At 41.6% G+C, this 14,821-nt stretch overlaps 1 protein-coding gene across 2 annotated transcripts in view; it reads left to right on the forward strand.

Moving 5' to 3' along the window:
- mao (monoamine oxidase) overlaps positions 1–14,821 on the forward strand; it is a 39,999-nt gene that overhangs the window by 9,480 nt on the left and 15,698 nt on the right. For both annotated transcript variants that reach the window (XM_054786812.1, XM_054786811.1), the window contains exons 4-5: positions 8,433–8,527; positions 12,090–12,227. In XM_054786812.1, coding sequence (XP_054642787.1) covers positions 8,433–8,527; positions 12,090–12,227 — 233 coding nt within the window. The remainder of the gene's footprint in view (positions 1–8,432; positions 8,528–12,089; positions 12,228–14,821) is intronic.

Genomic DNA, 14,821 nt, shown 5'->3' on the forward strand with positions numbered 1-14,821 from the left:
GCTGTGCATGAGCTCTCATGACGTGGGATTGGACTTTATAGATGATTGACTGCCATTGTTTTTATTAAAATGCAAGGTGGAGATTATCAATGAAGGGGACCTATTATGCTTTTCCTCTTTTTTGACCTATAAATGTTGTTACAATGTTGTATTTTCGTGTTAAACGATGCCAACACATCATATAATGAGGTTTGGAAGTGAGGCCTGAAAGCAGTTTTGGATGACTCTGCATGCTGTGTTTTACAGAGGTTTTTTAACACAAGAGTTCCATTGACATCAGTGCAACCCAGATTTCCTTATATGGGCATGCCCAGGCAAATGCTGTAGGCCTGCCCTCCCCTCACCCTGCTTTGTTCACTGTTAGCACGTGTGGCTCCCAGCATGTTTGTTCGGGTGTGCCTTAAGAGGCAAGCATCAGGCAGAAGTGGTTGGAGTTGCTGATTCCCGGCCAGCAAGGGAAAATATATTCATCTGTCAACGGCACTTCACACGGGACTTTTTTGTGAACTGGGCCAACACAAAGCTGGACTATCCACCCAACTGTTGCTTAAGTCTGACGCCTTTCCAACGTTACTTGGTCGTGTTGAAAAGTCAGGAGAGCAAGCTGTAAGTAACAATTTATCGGTGTCATAACTGTGTTTATTTTATGTACATAATTGGACAAAAGGGGTTCGGGGTCCTCTGGAGCGCTTGGGAGTGTGACTAATCACAGCGGAGTGGGCTCAGTGGGAGGTGTGCCTGGAAGAGAGCCGAGGGTGGAGTAAAGTACACAGATTGTTTGGACGGGAGGCAGGAAACCCAAGGAAACACTGCAGGAAAAGGTGCAGAGTCTGGAAGATGGAGAAAGCTTTCTGTGCGGGTTAGCATGTGTAGCTACTCTATAGGAGTCCACAACTCAATACAAAGTCCTGAAATTAGTATAATAGGTCCCCTTTAATACAGTAAGTGGTGGGAGGAGTGATTACATGAATTATGTGGCATACTGTATCTACAGTACATTGCATGTATATGTGTCCATGCATGAGCAAGCGTGCTGTGAGTTTTGACTTTGTGGATTATTTTTCATTCCTTATCCAAATGCAGCTTCCTGTGAGGATGGACGGAATGAAAAGAGCTCAGACTATTTTGGCACTCTTTGTGACCACAGATCTCGACCATAATTACAGAGCTGTTTGCTGGCTTGAATACTGTTTTGCGTTAGCAAGTAACTCTTGGGGGAGGAAAAAAAGAGTCATGACTGCCGACGATCGCTTGCAAGACAAAATATCAAAGCTATAGACCACCAAAGAAAATGGGAGGAAAAAGGGCTTCTGCCACAGCAAATGCGCAGGACGAGGACATGGAAGAGAACCAGGAATAATGAAGTCGAACGTCATGAGAGACAGTTTAACGACATGGGCGGCAGGCTGAATGAAATAATAAACATACAGCACAGTGCCCTGAAGCACTTAACAAAAGATATTAAGGAAAAGGAAATCAGGAATGATACTGCATCACTTTGTCAACAAAAGGCATGGGCTGGAAGAAAAAAATGGTTGGGCTGAAAGAGAAAGCGGGTGCCTTATTAAGAAGCAAAATTATCAAAAAGATCACATTACATTGCAAATGATGTGCAGAACAATGTGATTGTGACTGGGCTGCACATGACACGCAGCCAGAGTGCTTGTTGTCAAAGACATCAAGGAACTGGACAAATATTGAAGATGACATCAACTCGACTACTAGGAAATTAAAGACACAACAGAGAAGGAGCTGACGCAGCTGAAATAATGGACAATCACATGGCTCGCACTGTTGGAACAGGAAGAGGGTTTCTAATGCTTCAAGTACATTCAAAAGGTGGCACCCCCACATGCAGTGCCTAAACGGTCTGGAACAAATAAACCATACCATACATTTTCTTGATGTGTTTCTATTATGCAAAGTGGCGGTTATCATTCGGGCTGGGAATCCCAGGGTATCTCACGATCAGGCATGGGCAGGTATGACATTCTGACTGTATGATAACCTTGGGCAAAAATATCACGATTTGATGGTTTCACGGTACTGTAAGTACAGCTCTAAAATGAAAGCGTCAAGTCAAAACAGTCATTTTTAAACCTTATAATACAACACGGTGAAAGTGGAACATTTGTATTTAAAATAAAATAACTGAATTCTTTCTAAATAAATAATGAATAAATAAAATATAGTTTTACTGTGGCTAATCCTGCAACTCAAGTCACAACGCATATTTTCTCAGTAAAAAAACCCCAAAACAAAGCAAAATAAGCAAATAAATGCAATCAAGTGGCTCAAGAAGATCCCAACATAAATAATAATTTTTTACGTTATGTTATTTATTTTATAGCGGCAGGTTGCACTTTTTCATGTGATTGTTGTTAGTGACCGAGACGTTGTTAAGTAAACTGTAAACTGTTTCTACCGCTTATCCTCGACTCCTGTCTTGTTCCGAATCACATCTCCACATTTGGTGACCCCAGACGCGAGCAATACGTCGACCGACAACGGCAACAATGCTAACGAGGCAGCTAACGGCTTTCGCCAACTCATCAAAGCCCAGTTCGGACTGCGAGGAACAGGACGTGACAAAGTATTTCCACGCGGTGGCCGCGCTGGACCGCCACTTTCTCTCATGTCGTACAAACGGTATGATGCTCAATTTTAGCGGCTTTTTCATACCTTGAAACAGGTAACCGTTCCATGCCTGCTCACGATGCGATACGATTTGTGATACCATGGTTCACGATAACGGTATTTTGATTGGATGAAAGAAAAAAATAATAATTTCAGAGTTCATATTTAGTAGTAGTAATGTACTCACCGGAATGAAACAGACAATAAACGACGTACGCTAAACGCACGTCTCTTTATGAACATTTAGCATTTGAATAGAAAAATGGACATTTCTCATACTAGGCACAGTTTTCTCGAGGTGGCTGTGCTTGTCTGTGTCGTATTTTCGTGCCGCTTCTTACGTCGTGCAACAGCGCTGTCTCATCCACGCTGTAAAAGCCAAAGTGAGTCCACTATGCTTTCAGGACTTCCACCCAACTTTCTGCCAAACTCGCGAGGATGTCCTCCTGGATGCCGTAAAATAGTGACTCCCTGAGGTAGAATGGTGGAAGACGTTTTATTTTAATAATTATTTTTTTAAAAACGATACACGGCGAGAACATATCAATAATCCATTGTAGGGTTAAATATTGCGATATATTGATATTTTGTCACACCCCTGGCTATCATTAATAACTAAAAATGAATGACAGGAGGAGCTATTGCATTATATCTATGTTATATATGTCGTGCGTGCATGTGCCCGTGCATGAGCATCATCATCACATCCCCATGCGAGAACACGAGACATGTAATTGGCCTCAAAGGATCAATAAGGATCATTTCAGGGGTTTGGCACTTAGCTGCAATTGGCTTGTTTAGATTTGCTTTCCTGGAGGAAGATTACATAAAAGCACATTTCAGAGACATCGTGATAGTTTGGTAAAAACAGGCTGATTCTTGTTTTCGTGTGTGAGCAGCGAGGCTGTTTTGGGTGCATAAAAAGCGTGAGAGACATTGGACACTGCCAAGCGACTCTGTCTTAGCAATTAGGCCCGCTGTTGCCAAGGAGACGACTGCCGCCATGTCTTTTCCCAGCACTGAGCATGAAGAGGCGTCTTTGTGAGAAACTTGAACCAACAACATTCTTCTTTCATCTCACGTCGCTCTCATCAGAGACCAGAAAATGAGGTCATGTGGTGTTCGGGGTGATGGAGAGATAGATGGACATAAGGCCACAATATTAGGTATACCTGCATCCTTTGTTATCAAATGGAAGTATTTGTTTAACGATGTTTGTTATCATGGCTGTTTCATAGACTAGACCAAAAATACCAGTTGGTATTTACTGGTTGGTTTGGGCCACGCCCGTATTGGATTTCTGTGTTCACGCCAAACCCAACCAGAGCGTGTCAGAACCCAAGCTTCTCCGTAATAGCCCACGGGACAAAAATAGTTTTCTTTCGTTCACCGATTCCCAATCTGAAAAGTTGCTTATCATGCCAAAGTGGCTTTTCAATGAACAGTAATGTGTGTCCCTAGAATAGGGATGTCCAAACTTTTTCCACCGAGGGCCGCATACTGAAAGTCAAAGGATGTGGGGGGCACTTTGATATCTGTATGTATTTTTTAAAATATACTTTCCGAAAAAGGCTCAACAAAATTCCAGACAAAGCAACGCAAAGTGTTAGCTCTGTGAATTAGTGCCAAGTCAAGCCCCTCTGCTCAGGCTAGCGATATTGCGGTACCGACCAGCCTGCGCCCAGACCCAGCTTACCTTCCCCCAGTTTGACCCGTCGCTAGGTGGAAGGACAATAATGTCATACGCTGATTCAGCCTCAAATAAGCATGTCCACACATCTCTCTCAGCACTCGCTTGAATTCTTGTGTCTGTTTGCTTCTGCCATTTCTGGGTACTTTGAACAATCTTTATTCTGCGATCGCTTTCCTTGCGGAGACGCTGCTTTGTTCAAGACAGTAGCTCCACCTAGTGATTAAGCTAAGAAGTACAAAACAGTTAAGTACATGTTATGTGTGGCCATAGGCCGTTAAATTCTTAGACTTTGATACGGACCAGTTAAAAATGAAAGACAAGCTGCATTTGGCCTGCGGGCTGTAGTTTGGATACCCTTGCCCTGGAGCCTGTTCGTGAGCACCAAACCTATTTCGCTCACTTGTTTGCTCCACTTTTGAGAGAAGAGGCACTCATATGCTTGCTTTTACTTTCCTCATAGGATTAAAATAATTCTATATTTAAAAAAGTTCACACTATATGGATAAAGTTCACTCGCTAAGACGTCCCCTTTACACACGTTTTTCTTCAGCGAGTAGGCTAACCTAGCATGACGTTGCCGTGAAGCCGCGAGTGTAATGTTAGCACTGTAGCTCACATTGCTATGCTAGTATTGCTAATGTTTGTATCCTCCTGTCCCACTCCTTAATGTTACATTGCTGTATATGATATATGACATCTATTACGTTGGACAAGTGCAGAGTTACAGTGTATATGTAAAATGTGGACACAGTACACAGTTCATTAGCATTAAAGCTACAGACACAAAACAGCATGTTCCTCGTAGGGCTTACTAAAATCACTTTTAAACTGTCTACAACCCAGCATCAAGGCTAGACTTTGGACAACATACTTCCAAACACTATTATTTCAAATTGTCTTCCGCACTCATGTGCTTTGAAGCACATTTTGATAGCTTTCCATCGTTTGAAAAACAGAAACACACGAACAAGCTCTCTTATCAAAGCAAAAACTCCCAACAGGAGGCAATTTTTTCCTTGTAAACCGTCATGGCTGCAGGCATAAACAAGTGACACAGACAGATGCTCTTTGTCTCCAAAGACAGACAATGACCTTTCAGAGCCGAGTGCAGGTAATAGCATCAATTTAATAGCATGGATTTGCGAGGGCCGCTGTGTGAGAGACCGGCCCTTTCTCTCCGAGTGTGTTCGTGTCAGTAAGGAAGGAGCTGCGGCTGAAGTTGCTGTAATGCAGCACAAAGTGCGTTTAAAGCAGCATAAACCTTTCCAGACTCAGTGTGGCTTAGTGGGATTTTTGGGATGTGGCGGTGGAGGAGGAATGAAGAAGGCTAAAAAGGCAATTCAGAGCAAAAGCTAGGAAAACAGCTGTACGGATAAACACTGATGGTTTTTTTGTCGAAAAACCTGACAGATTTGACAGTGCTGTATTCCACATCGAGTTATTTTAGGGGGATTTTTTCCCCTAAAGACTTCTTTTCAATGTAATTTCCAAGGGTACCACCCCATGACGAGTCTTGTACCCCTACATGGCTACAGTGGAACCTTTAAGGTTGATTTGTTCGGCTTTCCAAACCCTTTTCCCCAATTGACTACTGGCAATAGAAATAATCTGTTCCAGTGTCAAACCGTGGCCATTTTTAAAGCTTATTTTTGTATTATTATACAGCACAGGCAATGTTTTCAAGTCACAAGTGTAAAAATCTGTTAACCGCAATTACTATGAAGACATAGAAACAATAGAATGCTCAGTCTTCCCTTTCATGACAAGGACGTAATGCAAAGATCTTAACGTGTCAAAAGTTAACCACTTGCCACTTTCACAAAGGCAAAACGTGCCCACGACGATGCTGAAGCAAATTATTTGTTAATTATGTACTTAGTACTATTTTCATATTTGTGTATGTATATGTTTTACTGCTATTCTTATGGTTATATTTTCTATAATTAATTTTCGTGTTATATTTTTTATTTTTACTTTATATTTAGATTTGAAATTTGATTATTTTTAGTCAAATTCCGAATCAAACTACCTCAAGAGGATGGAGCTTTTTAAGAGCTTTTTTCTATGAAAAAAAAGATATAATGTATACAGTGTATGCATTATTTTATATGTAATATGTTTGTATATGTCGTTGTATGGTTAATGTTCATACAGTATATTTTGTATTTTTTACATATTTAAATATGTGCGTTGCATTGTTCTAATATTATGTAGGCTGCATGGTGGACAAACAGTCAGGAGATCTGCAAGATGTGGGTTTGAATCTCCGTTGGGCATCTCTGCGTGGAGTTTGCACGTTCTCCCTGTGCGTGCGTGGGTGCTTGTAGCCTCCTTTGTCCGCACCTAATTAGTGATCAGACACACCTGAGATGCACCCTCATGAGAATCATTTACAGTAGTTGTAATACATCCAAGTACTGTATGTGTCCCACATGTGGAGGTCTGCATGCACACTCCAATCGCTCTATCTTGCTTTGCTCTCTGCACATTCTGCGCACATTAGTAGTGTAGTGGAACACAACTGTGCTCCTTGGGCTGTGATCAAAACAAATAGGTTTCTAGGCTGACACTGCCAGGCACCGTGTGTGTTCCCACGCCTGACTGAGGTCAGAGTGTGAAAAGCTGGCCTGGCTGCCATACAGTCTGCACTCGCTCCATTCTGTCTAATTTTAACAGCCACCCTTTTACCCCCATCACATGATCAGGAGGTCACCTGCTGTCTGGGAATATTTGTACCCTAATCCTCCTTTTTAATCCTATGTTCATGAGAAGAGATGGAAATTAATGGTGTAGAAATAGACGTAAACATGTACAGTCGTCCCTTGCTACATCGCGGTGCGAACATTGCGCCCGATCGTGGTTTTTCAATAATTAATTAATTCATGGTTGACTATGGCCTATTATTTGTCAAAAATATTGACAGACGAATTCAATGTAGTATTCTGGTCACTAGGTGCCAGTAATGTGACATTGATGAGACATGACATTAGGTTACATTACCTTCACACTGCATGGAGTCAGCCATGGCATGTCCGACATGACATTGTGAAAAAAGGTTTACCTCCCATTCCATGTGGAAGTGGTAAGTTTTTGGCTTCTTACTTTGTCCTTCTTCCCCACTCCATTTTGAAACCCTTTTCGAAGTTTAGAATAAACAAATTGGAGGATAACCAGCTTGCTCGGTAACATGCTATGTGTAAAGCGGTGGCCGTCTCTTGTGTCCCTTGCAGTGATCCCGTAGCCTGCGCATTACAGTTGCGTAATGGAATGTAAACAACAAATAATAGGAGTGTAAAGGTGACCGTAGGGGTGTTATTTCGTGTCTGCGGGTCTCTAATAATGGTAAAAATCATGTTTAGAAAGTCATGAACAGGTTTTCTTTGCTCTAACTATGAAAAGATTCCATTTATTAATATTGAAGCCTACTCTGCGGAAATTCACTTACCGCGGAAATTCACTTAACGCGGTCGGGTGTGGAACCAATTAACGGCGATAAACAAGGGATGACTGTGGTCAGGTGTTGGCATAGTACTTCCTGTTTCACAGATGACCATACCATTTTTCTTATTCTAGAGGAACTGGGGGTTGTATTGTTAATTATGTGGCAAAACCAGTAGAGCTCTGATTTGTTTCCGTCCACATGCTAGGAGAATACTACCTGTTTTGTAAGATGACAGTACGTAAAATGGCAGCAATACTATTTTTATTGTGGGGCTTAAACATTAAGGAAGGTACTTGTTACGCTTACCAGAGCCACGTTAAAATGTATGGTTTCTTCTTTGGCCCCTGCAACATCTCTGCGCAAAGTACTATTAAATACTTATAAATATTAAACATAAGTAATATAGACATAAGTGTTATGTCTGGGTACTTTTTGATTTACATGAGCATTAAACAGACGGTTTGTGAAACTGCTATTTGTAAAGAATGGTGCAATTGGTATCGGTTTCTTCTTTGATCCTTGCTACATCTCTTCGCAAGGTTTTACGTAAATCAGTTGAGACGTTTTTGAGTATTGCTGGTAACAGATGGAGGCAAAAACGGAACTTCCTCCATCCCTTGGCGAATCCATCCTCAGAAACTGTGGTGTACTCTCTTCCAGGTTTAAGTGCAGCCAAGCTGTTGAAAGAGAATGGACTCAATCCTGTAGTCTTGGAGGCCCGTGACAGAGTTGGTGGTCGAACCTTCACCGTAAAGGTAAGGAACGCAATCTTATCACACCTACGGTAAATACCTTTCATTTGATACCGAGCTCACTTCCCTAACTTCAGTATTAAGGAAGTTGCGATAACTTTTGTTTTGAGATTTTATGCTGTCGCTCCTTATTATTTTACCGTTGACGTAAGACAAAAGCTGTGATTGACAAAGGAAAAGCTTCCGGTTATTTATTTATCCTAACTCAATGACATGACAACTATAATGACAATGACGACGTTTGTATATTTCAGCATATGGAAAGTATTAGATCCTTTTTTAACATATTCAATACCAAAGATGTATTTATAGGTCTTTTACGTTTTTTTGCGTGAGAGGCTAACAGAGATGATGACACAACTGCCCCACTAATGCATGTGGCTGTAGAGTAGTTTTAAGCCATAAAAATGGCCACTTGATGGCATAAGTGCAATTGGTAAGAGTTTATCCATCCATCTTCTATGCCGCTTCTCCTCATTAGGGTTGCGGGGGTATGCTGGACCAGCTGATTTCGAGCGACAGGCAGGGTACACCCGACAAACAACCATTCACGCTCACATTCATACCTATGGACAATTTAGAGTCGCCAATTAACCTAACATGCATGTTTTTGGAATGTGGGAGGAACCCACAAAACCCACGCACACACGGGGAGAACATGCAAACCCCACACAGAAATGCCCAACGGAGATTCAAACCCAGGTCTTCCCGATCTCCTGACTATGACTGTGTGGCCAACGTGCTAACCACTAGCCCACCGTGCGGGCGTAAGAGCTCATGTAAATAGAAAAATCACACATGGCAGGAAGGAGGAAGTGAAAGAGCGTGGATGAGTGTAGCGTGCAGAAGGTTACGCATTGTAGGGAAATTTTAACACACACATGCGCTCACGCACCAGTCCAGGGTGTAACACGCCTGTCGCCCGAAGTCAGCTGGGATAGGCTCCAGCATGCCCCCATGACCCTAATGAGGAGAAGCAGCATAGAAAATGGATGGATGGATGCGCTCACTCACACTCACGCACGTGCTCTCACATGCACACACATACTTACTGTATGTCCCAAATGTGAAAATAGTTCATGGTGTTATATTTGTAAAGAAATTGTTATTTTGACGTTAAAAAACGCCTTTTTTGTGTTGTTTATGTTGTGGTACATGTCATGCCCTTATTTTGGCCAGCTGTTCTTCCTGTTTGGTGGAAGATACAGCCGCTTCACGCCTGGTGGCCGCACAGCTGCGGACAATTGTTATTAGCGGCGGTTAAAAGTCCAGTGCCTTTATTGTCTGTGTTGCTCATGCTCCTCGTCTCTTAATCAGTGCTGTCACGTAAGAGTTTACTTACCTTGATTCTACCTGTCATATGGTTTTCCACAGAGCCTTTTTCTCTGTCGCCTTTTGTTTACTCCCTTCGTACACCATTAAAGAACCTTTATTTTTGCAAGCCATCGCCTCGTCTCTGCATACTGGGGGTCAAACGCTCGACAGCCGCTACCGCGCCGTGACAGTATAGTTGTTTAGATATTTGAGCTGTCACAAAAGCAAAAAATATTTGTGTCAAAGTGAAAGTTATGCTTGAAATGTATCTTTTCACAAAAAGCTGTTTTTCTCCATTTTCTTGTAGGGAACTGATATTTTCCTGAAACTTACATAGAACGAAATATTCTATGTGGCTTGAAAAATGCATGGCATATAAAAACAATTGACACATGAGCCCATCATCCATCCTCACTATGACATTTGTCCAATTAATTTATTCCAAATTAATAAAGTGTTTCAAATTGAGTGGGGGAGAAGGACAAAGTAAGAATCCAAAAACGTACCACATCCACACAGAATGGGAGGAGAATTTTTTTCACCATGTCATGTCTGCATCCATGGCTGCAAGTTAAAGTAATGTAATCAAAGGTAACGTCTTATCAATGTAACCTTAATGACGCCTAATGAACAGAATACTACATATGACTTGTCTTTCAGGATAAACTAATAGTGGTTGACAACAGCGATCATTCATTAATTAATACATTTTTGAAAAGCCGCGATAGAGTGAAGGAACGATGTTTCTTGGCCAAGTCATAGCCTTTCAGCTTGTGTGTCTTGTTCAGTGGCGGTCGGGTTTCAGCCTTTCTTACCTTGGCCGTGTCACTGGACACCATGTACCGTACTTCTGGACACTCCAGGTAGATTACAGTTCTGGATTATGACAGCACTGGAGGATAATGGGTTCCTGGGAGATTCATATTTGATTTTTCTCAAATATTTGGCAGTTCATTTGCATGTTTTTCTCTTGACATGTTTCTTGCTACCCTTTTGTGCACTTGCAACAAAACATTTAATGGTTCTGTGGTCACGTCCTAATATTTTGGCAGTTTCGGCAATTTCAAGAGTGCTGCATTTCTAGGAAAGATGTTTTACAGTTTTTGACTTTTCACAGTCTGTTAAATCTTTTTTCTGGCCCATTTTGCCTGAGAAAAAGAAGCTGCCTAATAATTGTGCGCACCTAATAAAGGATGTTGATCTCCTAAGGCCACACCCTCCCTCAGAACAACACATGTCATCACCTGGTATGCTTAAACCCAAAAGGCATTCAAGTTTATGCATGTTTTGTTCAAGGCTGTGAAAACTACCCTAATGTTGACGTTATTACCAACAGTAACATTTAACTTTACACATTTACCTGTTTGTCCCTCACGTGTTACCTTTAAGATAGCAAAGACCATTCCTGGTTGCAAGTTCAGATGAGTATTTTAAATTACTTTCGAAAGAAGAGGAACGTTTCCGAGGAGGGTGAGGTAACAAATGGAGGCTCAGTGATTCAGACTGTGACATTACGAACTCGCGTTCCAAGGTATAACAGTCTGCAGGGGGACCGTGTGTGTGCGTGCCTCCTACTCAACACGTATTGGCCACCTCTGGCTGAGTTCCCATGTCAATGAGCATTAGATGTCTTTTTCAAAAAAACCTAGAAAAATCAAATGCTCTCAGCCAGACTGCAAACTCTGCCATTTATATTAACAGTTTTGCAATGTTTTCTGTTTATGATCTGGTTGTTGAAAAAATGTAATTAAGTAAGGTAATTAATAAATAAATAAATAATAATACATTTTATTTGTAATAGTAAGAAAATATTGGCTGCCACAGCGACGCAGCAGCAGGCGGTCCGCCTCCCTTGCAGCCCACCACTCCAGCTTCAAAAAATCCCAGGGGAAACTCTGAACAGGTTTTATAAAAAAAAAAAAACGTTGGAATTTGTCAAATATAAAGTTGCATATTTTTGAGCATCTTAAGACAATAGTGTCATACTTTCAAGAGAAAAAGTCTGCCTTTTTTGACAAAAAAATTGTCGTATTTTTCTGACTTTATTGTCATAGTCTTTATTTTTTTCAGCGTGCCTCTTATGCTCCTTGGTAACAAACAACGGATAATGCAACTCTTGAAATTTGACTTAATTCTTGTAAGAGTATGACTTTTTTCTCCAAAATATATGACTTTATTCTTGTGAGTTTACTCATGGTTGTAAAAGTATTGTGACTTCTACTGTTTTTTGTTTTTTTATGTCTTACGACAGAATAAGGAGGCCAAGTGGGTGGATCTGGGCGGGGCTTACGTGGGCCCGACGCAAAATCGCATTCTGCGATTGGCCAAGCAGTACGGCATTAAGACGTATAAAGTCAACGAGCAGGAGAAGCTGGTGCATCATGTCAACGTGAGTGTCCAACACCCTTTGTGATGATATCCTGCCAGTCGAGTGGGGTGTGTAGCGGGGGTGTAGGTGGCATGGATGGCCACTGGGCCGGGGTGAAGTCAGCTGTGATGGACTCCATTCCCCTGGAGTGACCCTGAACAAAGTAGAAATAAATAGACGTGAGTGAATGGTACCATTTGTAAATACAATTTAAAGATTCTGGATCCTTTTAACTGCCTGAGCGTTAGCAGAGACAAGTGTCAAGGACCTTGTTACATAGAAGATCTCTGATAGCTTTTTTGCAGTTGATCCTTAAAAACCAGCGGTCCCCAACCATCGGGACGTTACTGGTCCGTAGGTGGGGCCGAACCGGGTTGTTGAAAACTTTCAAGGGCAATGATTAAAAAAAAGACACTTTTAAAAATAGTTTTGTAAATAACTACATCGACTTTTATCTGTTTTGGAAATAAAAGCTATTATTTAATTGGAAAAATAACATACTGTTGGAAAGCCCTTAGTTTTTGCATGTTTACAGACATGCATACACATGCCAATATATGGAGGCCGGCAAAATGATTGCGTTCACTTTCATTTATCGTGTGTTTAATTTATTATTTATTATTGTGAGGCTTTTTTTTTCTGAACGCTCTCGTCATGTTTTAATCTTGTGACACCCCCATTTTATACACAACTCAATCTCATTGAGCTGTAGGGTCCTAAAAGCAGCAGAGTACCTTTATAAATACTGTAGATGTTATATAGTCCTATTTATATATATCTGTATATGATCTTTGACTAGTGGAGTCCTAAAAACCACAAAGCGTTCCTGTTATGAATAAGATCTTTGGACTAAAGTTGCTAATCTTAGCCAAGGGGGTGGACAGTGGCAAGGCAGCAATGTGCTGTGTCTCGTCTCCTGGCTGAAAGCACTCAAAGGAGGAGAAGAAGAGAGAGGCCTTCTTTCTTTGCTTTTTATCCATATCTTGTTAGCCCTGCCGTGTTCCTCGAATGATTCGATTCTCTGCCGCTGCTGTCATTTCCTGGTGCAATCCACTCGCCTGTAAATCACATGACTGTCTAGTGTGTGCGAGTGTGTGTGTGTGTGTGTGTGTTTTATCTGGATGTGGGCTCCGGTGTTCAGGTTATTGAATCAGTTACAGATGGACTTTGAGCATCTGGCCAGCAGTACACCTGTGCATTTTAGCTGAGCTAAATGCATGTCGAAATATTAGAAACAACTCTCAGTGCGATGCATTGCAACACCACGGCAAAACACTTTACATTTTTTCGTGACACTTTAGCATGGACATGCTGCTGAGGTGACCTAGGGTGTGAGTGCATCCTGGCTGGTTGCCATGGCAGCAGGAACCATCCACCAACTGCTCACTGTATGTCAGAGCAGTACATGTGCAGGGATGGCAATGTAGTAATACTACAGTAATACACATTTAGACAATGAAACAAACAAGCAACAGGTCATCAGACTGTTAAATGTGTTAGTGTTTTGTCCCCATACAATTTTTTTGTTTTGACAGTTTTTACTATTGTTAGTTCCTGATGTTGTACATACTGTAATTGTTTTACATATCCTTTTAATTGTTTGTGACCACTTCTTAGATCTTTAATTTTGTTATATTTTGACTTATACCAGTGCTTCTCAAGTAGTGGGGTTCAGCCACTATATTATATATTTCATAACGCAATGACTTGCCACTCAATTATGTACAGTCATAGAAAAAATGATTAGACCACCCTTTTTTCTTCAGTTTCTTGTTCATTTTAATGCCTGGTACAACTAAAGGTACCTTTGTTTGGACAAATATAACAATGACAACAAAAATAGCTCATAAGAGTTACATTTTATGGCAGTACAATGCTATAGCTATTCATGTAAGAACTTAAGTGATTTTGGTTATTATCAAGAAAACCATAGACGTTTCTAGATATCAGCTCTTAAATTAACCTCTTATGAGCTATGTTTGGGGGGGCAGCAATTTCACTAGGGAAGCCCAGACGTCCCGTTACCCGGCCACCTTCTCCAGTTCCACCGGGAGGACACCAAGGCGTTCCCAGGCCAGCTGTGAGACATAATCCCTCCAGCATGTCCTAGGTCAACCCCAGGGCCTTCTCCCGGCAGGGCATACCCGGGACACCTCAACAGGGAAGCGTTTGGGAGGCATCCGGACTAGATGCCCGAGCAACCTCAGCTTGCTCCTCTCGATGTGAAGGAGCAGTAGCTCTACTCTGAGCCCCTCCCGGATGACCGAGCTCCTCACCCTGTCTCCCAGGGTGAGTCCAGCCACCCTACGGTGGACACGCGGTCAACAGTCCGGGCTTTTGGTCAGTGTTCTCGCCTCCCATTGCGAAGGTCCTGTGTTTGAGCCCCGGTGCGGGCAGTGCGAAACAGGGTGGGTTACACTCGTTCTGTCAGTCATGACCCAAAGCTCATGACGTCCAAAACTCGTCAACCCCCGGAGCTTTTATTAGTAGCTCAATTTATATTAAATAAAAAAGAAAATTATTATAATATAATAAATATAAATTATAAAATTATTTCCCCAAAATTTCCTAAAATATGTGTTAGACTGTAAAAAAATTAATGATTAATTAAACGT

This window comes from Dunckerocampus dactyliophorus, chromosome 9, assembly GCF_027744805.1.
Source record: "Dunckerocampus dactyliophorus isolate RoL2022-P2 chromosome 9, RoL_Ddac_1.1, whole genome shotgun sequence".
NCBI classification, from domain to species: Eukaryota; Metazoa; Chordata; class Actinopteri; order Syngnathiformes; family Syngnathidae; genus Dunckerocampus; species Dunckerocampus dactyliophorus.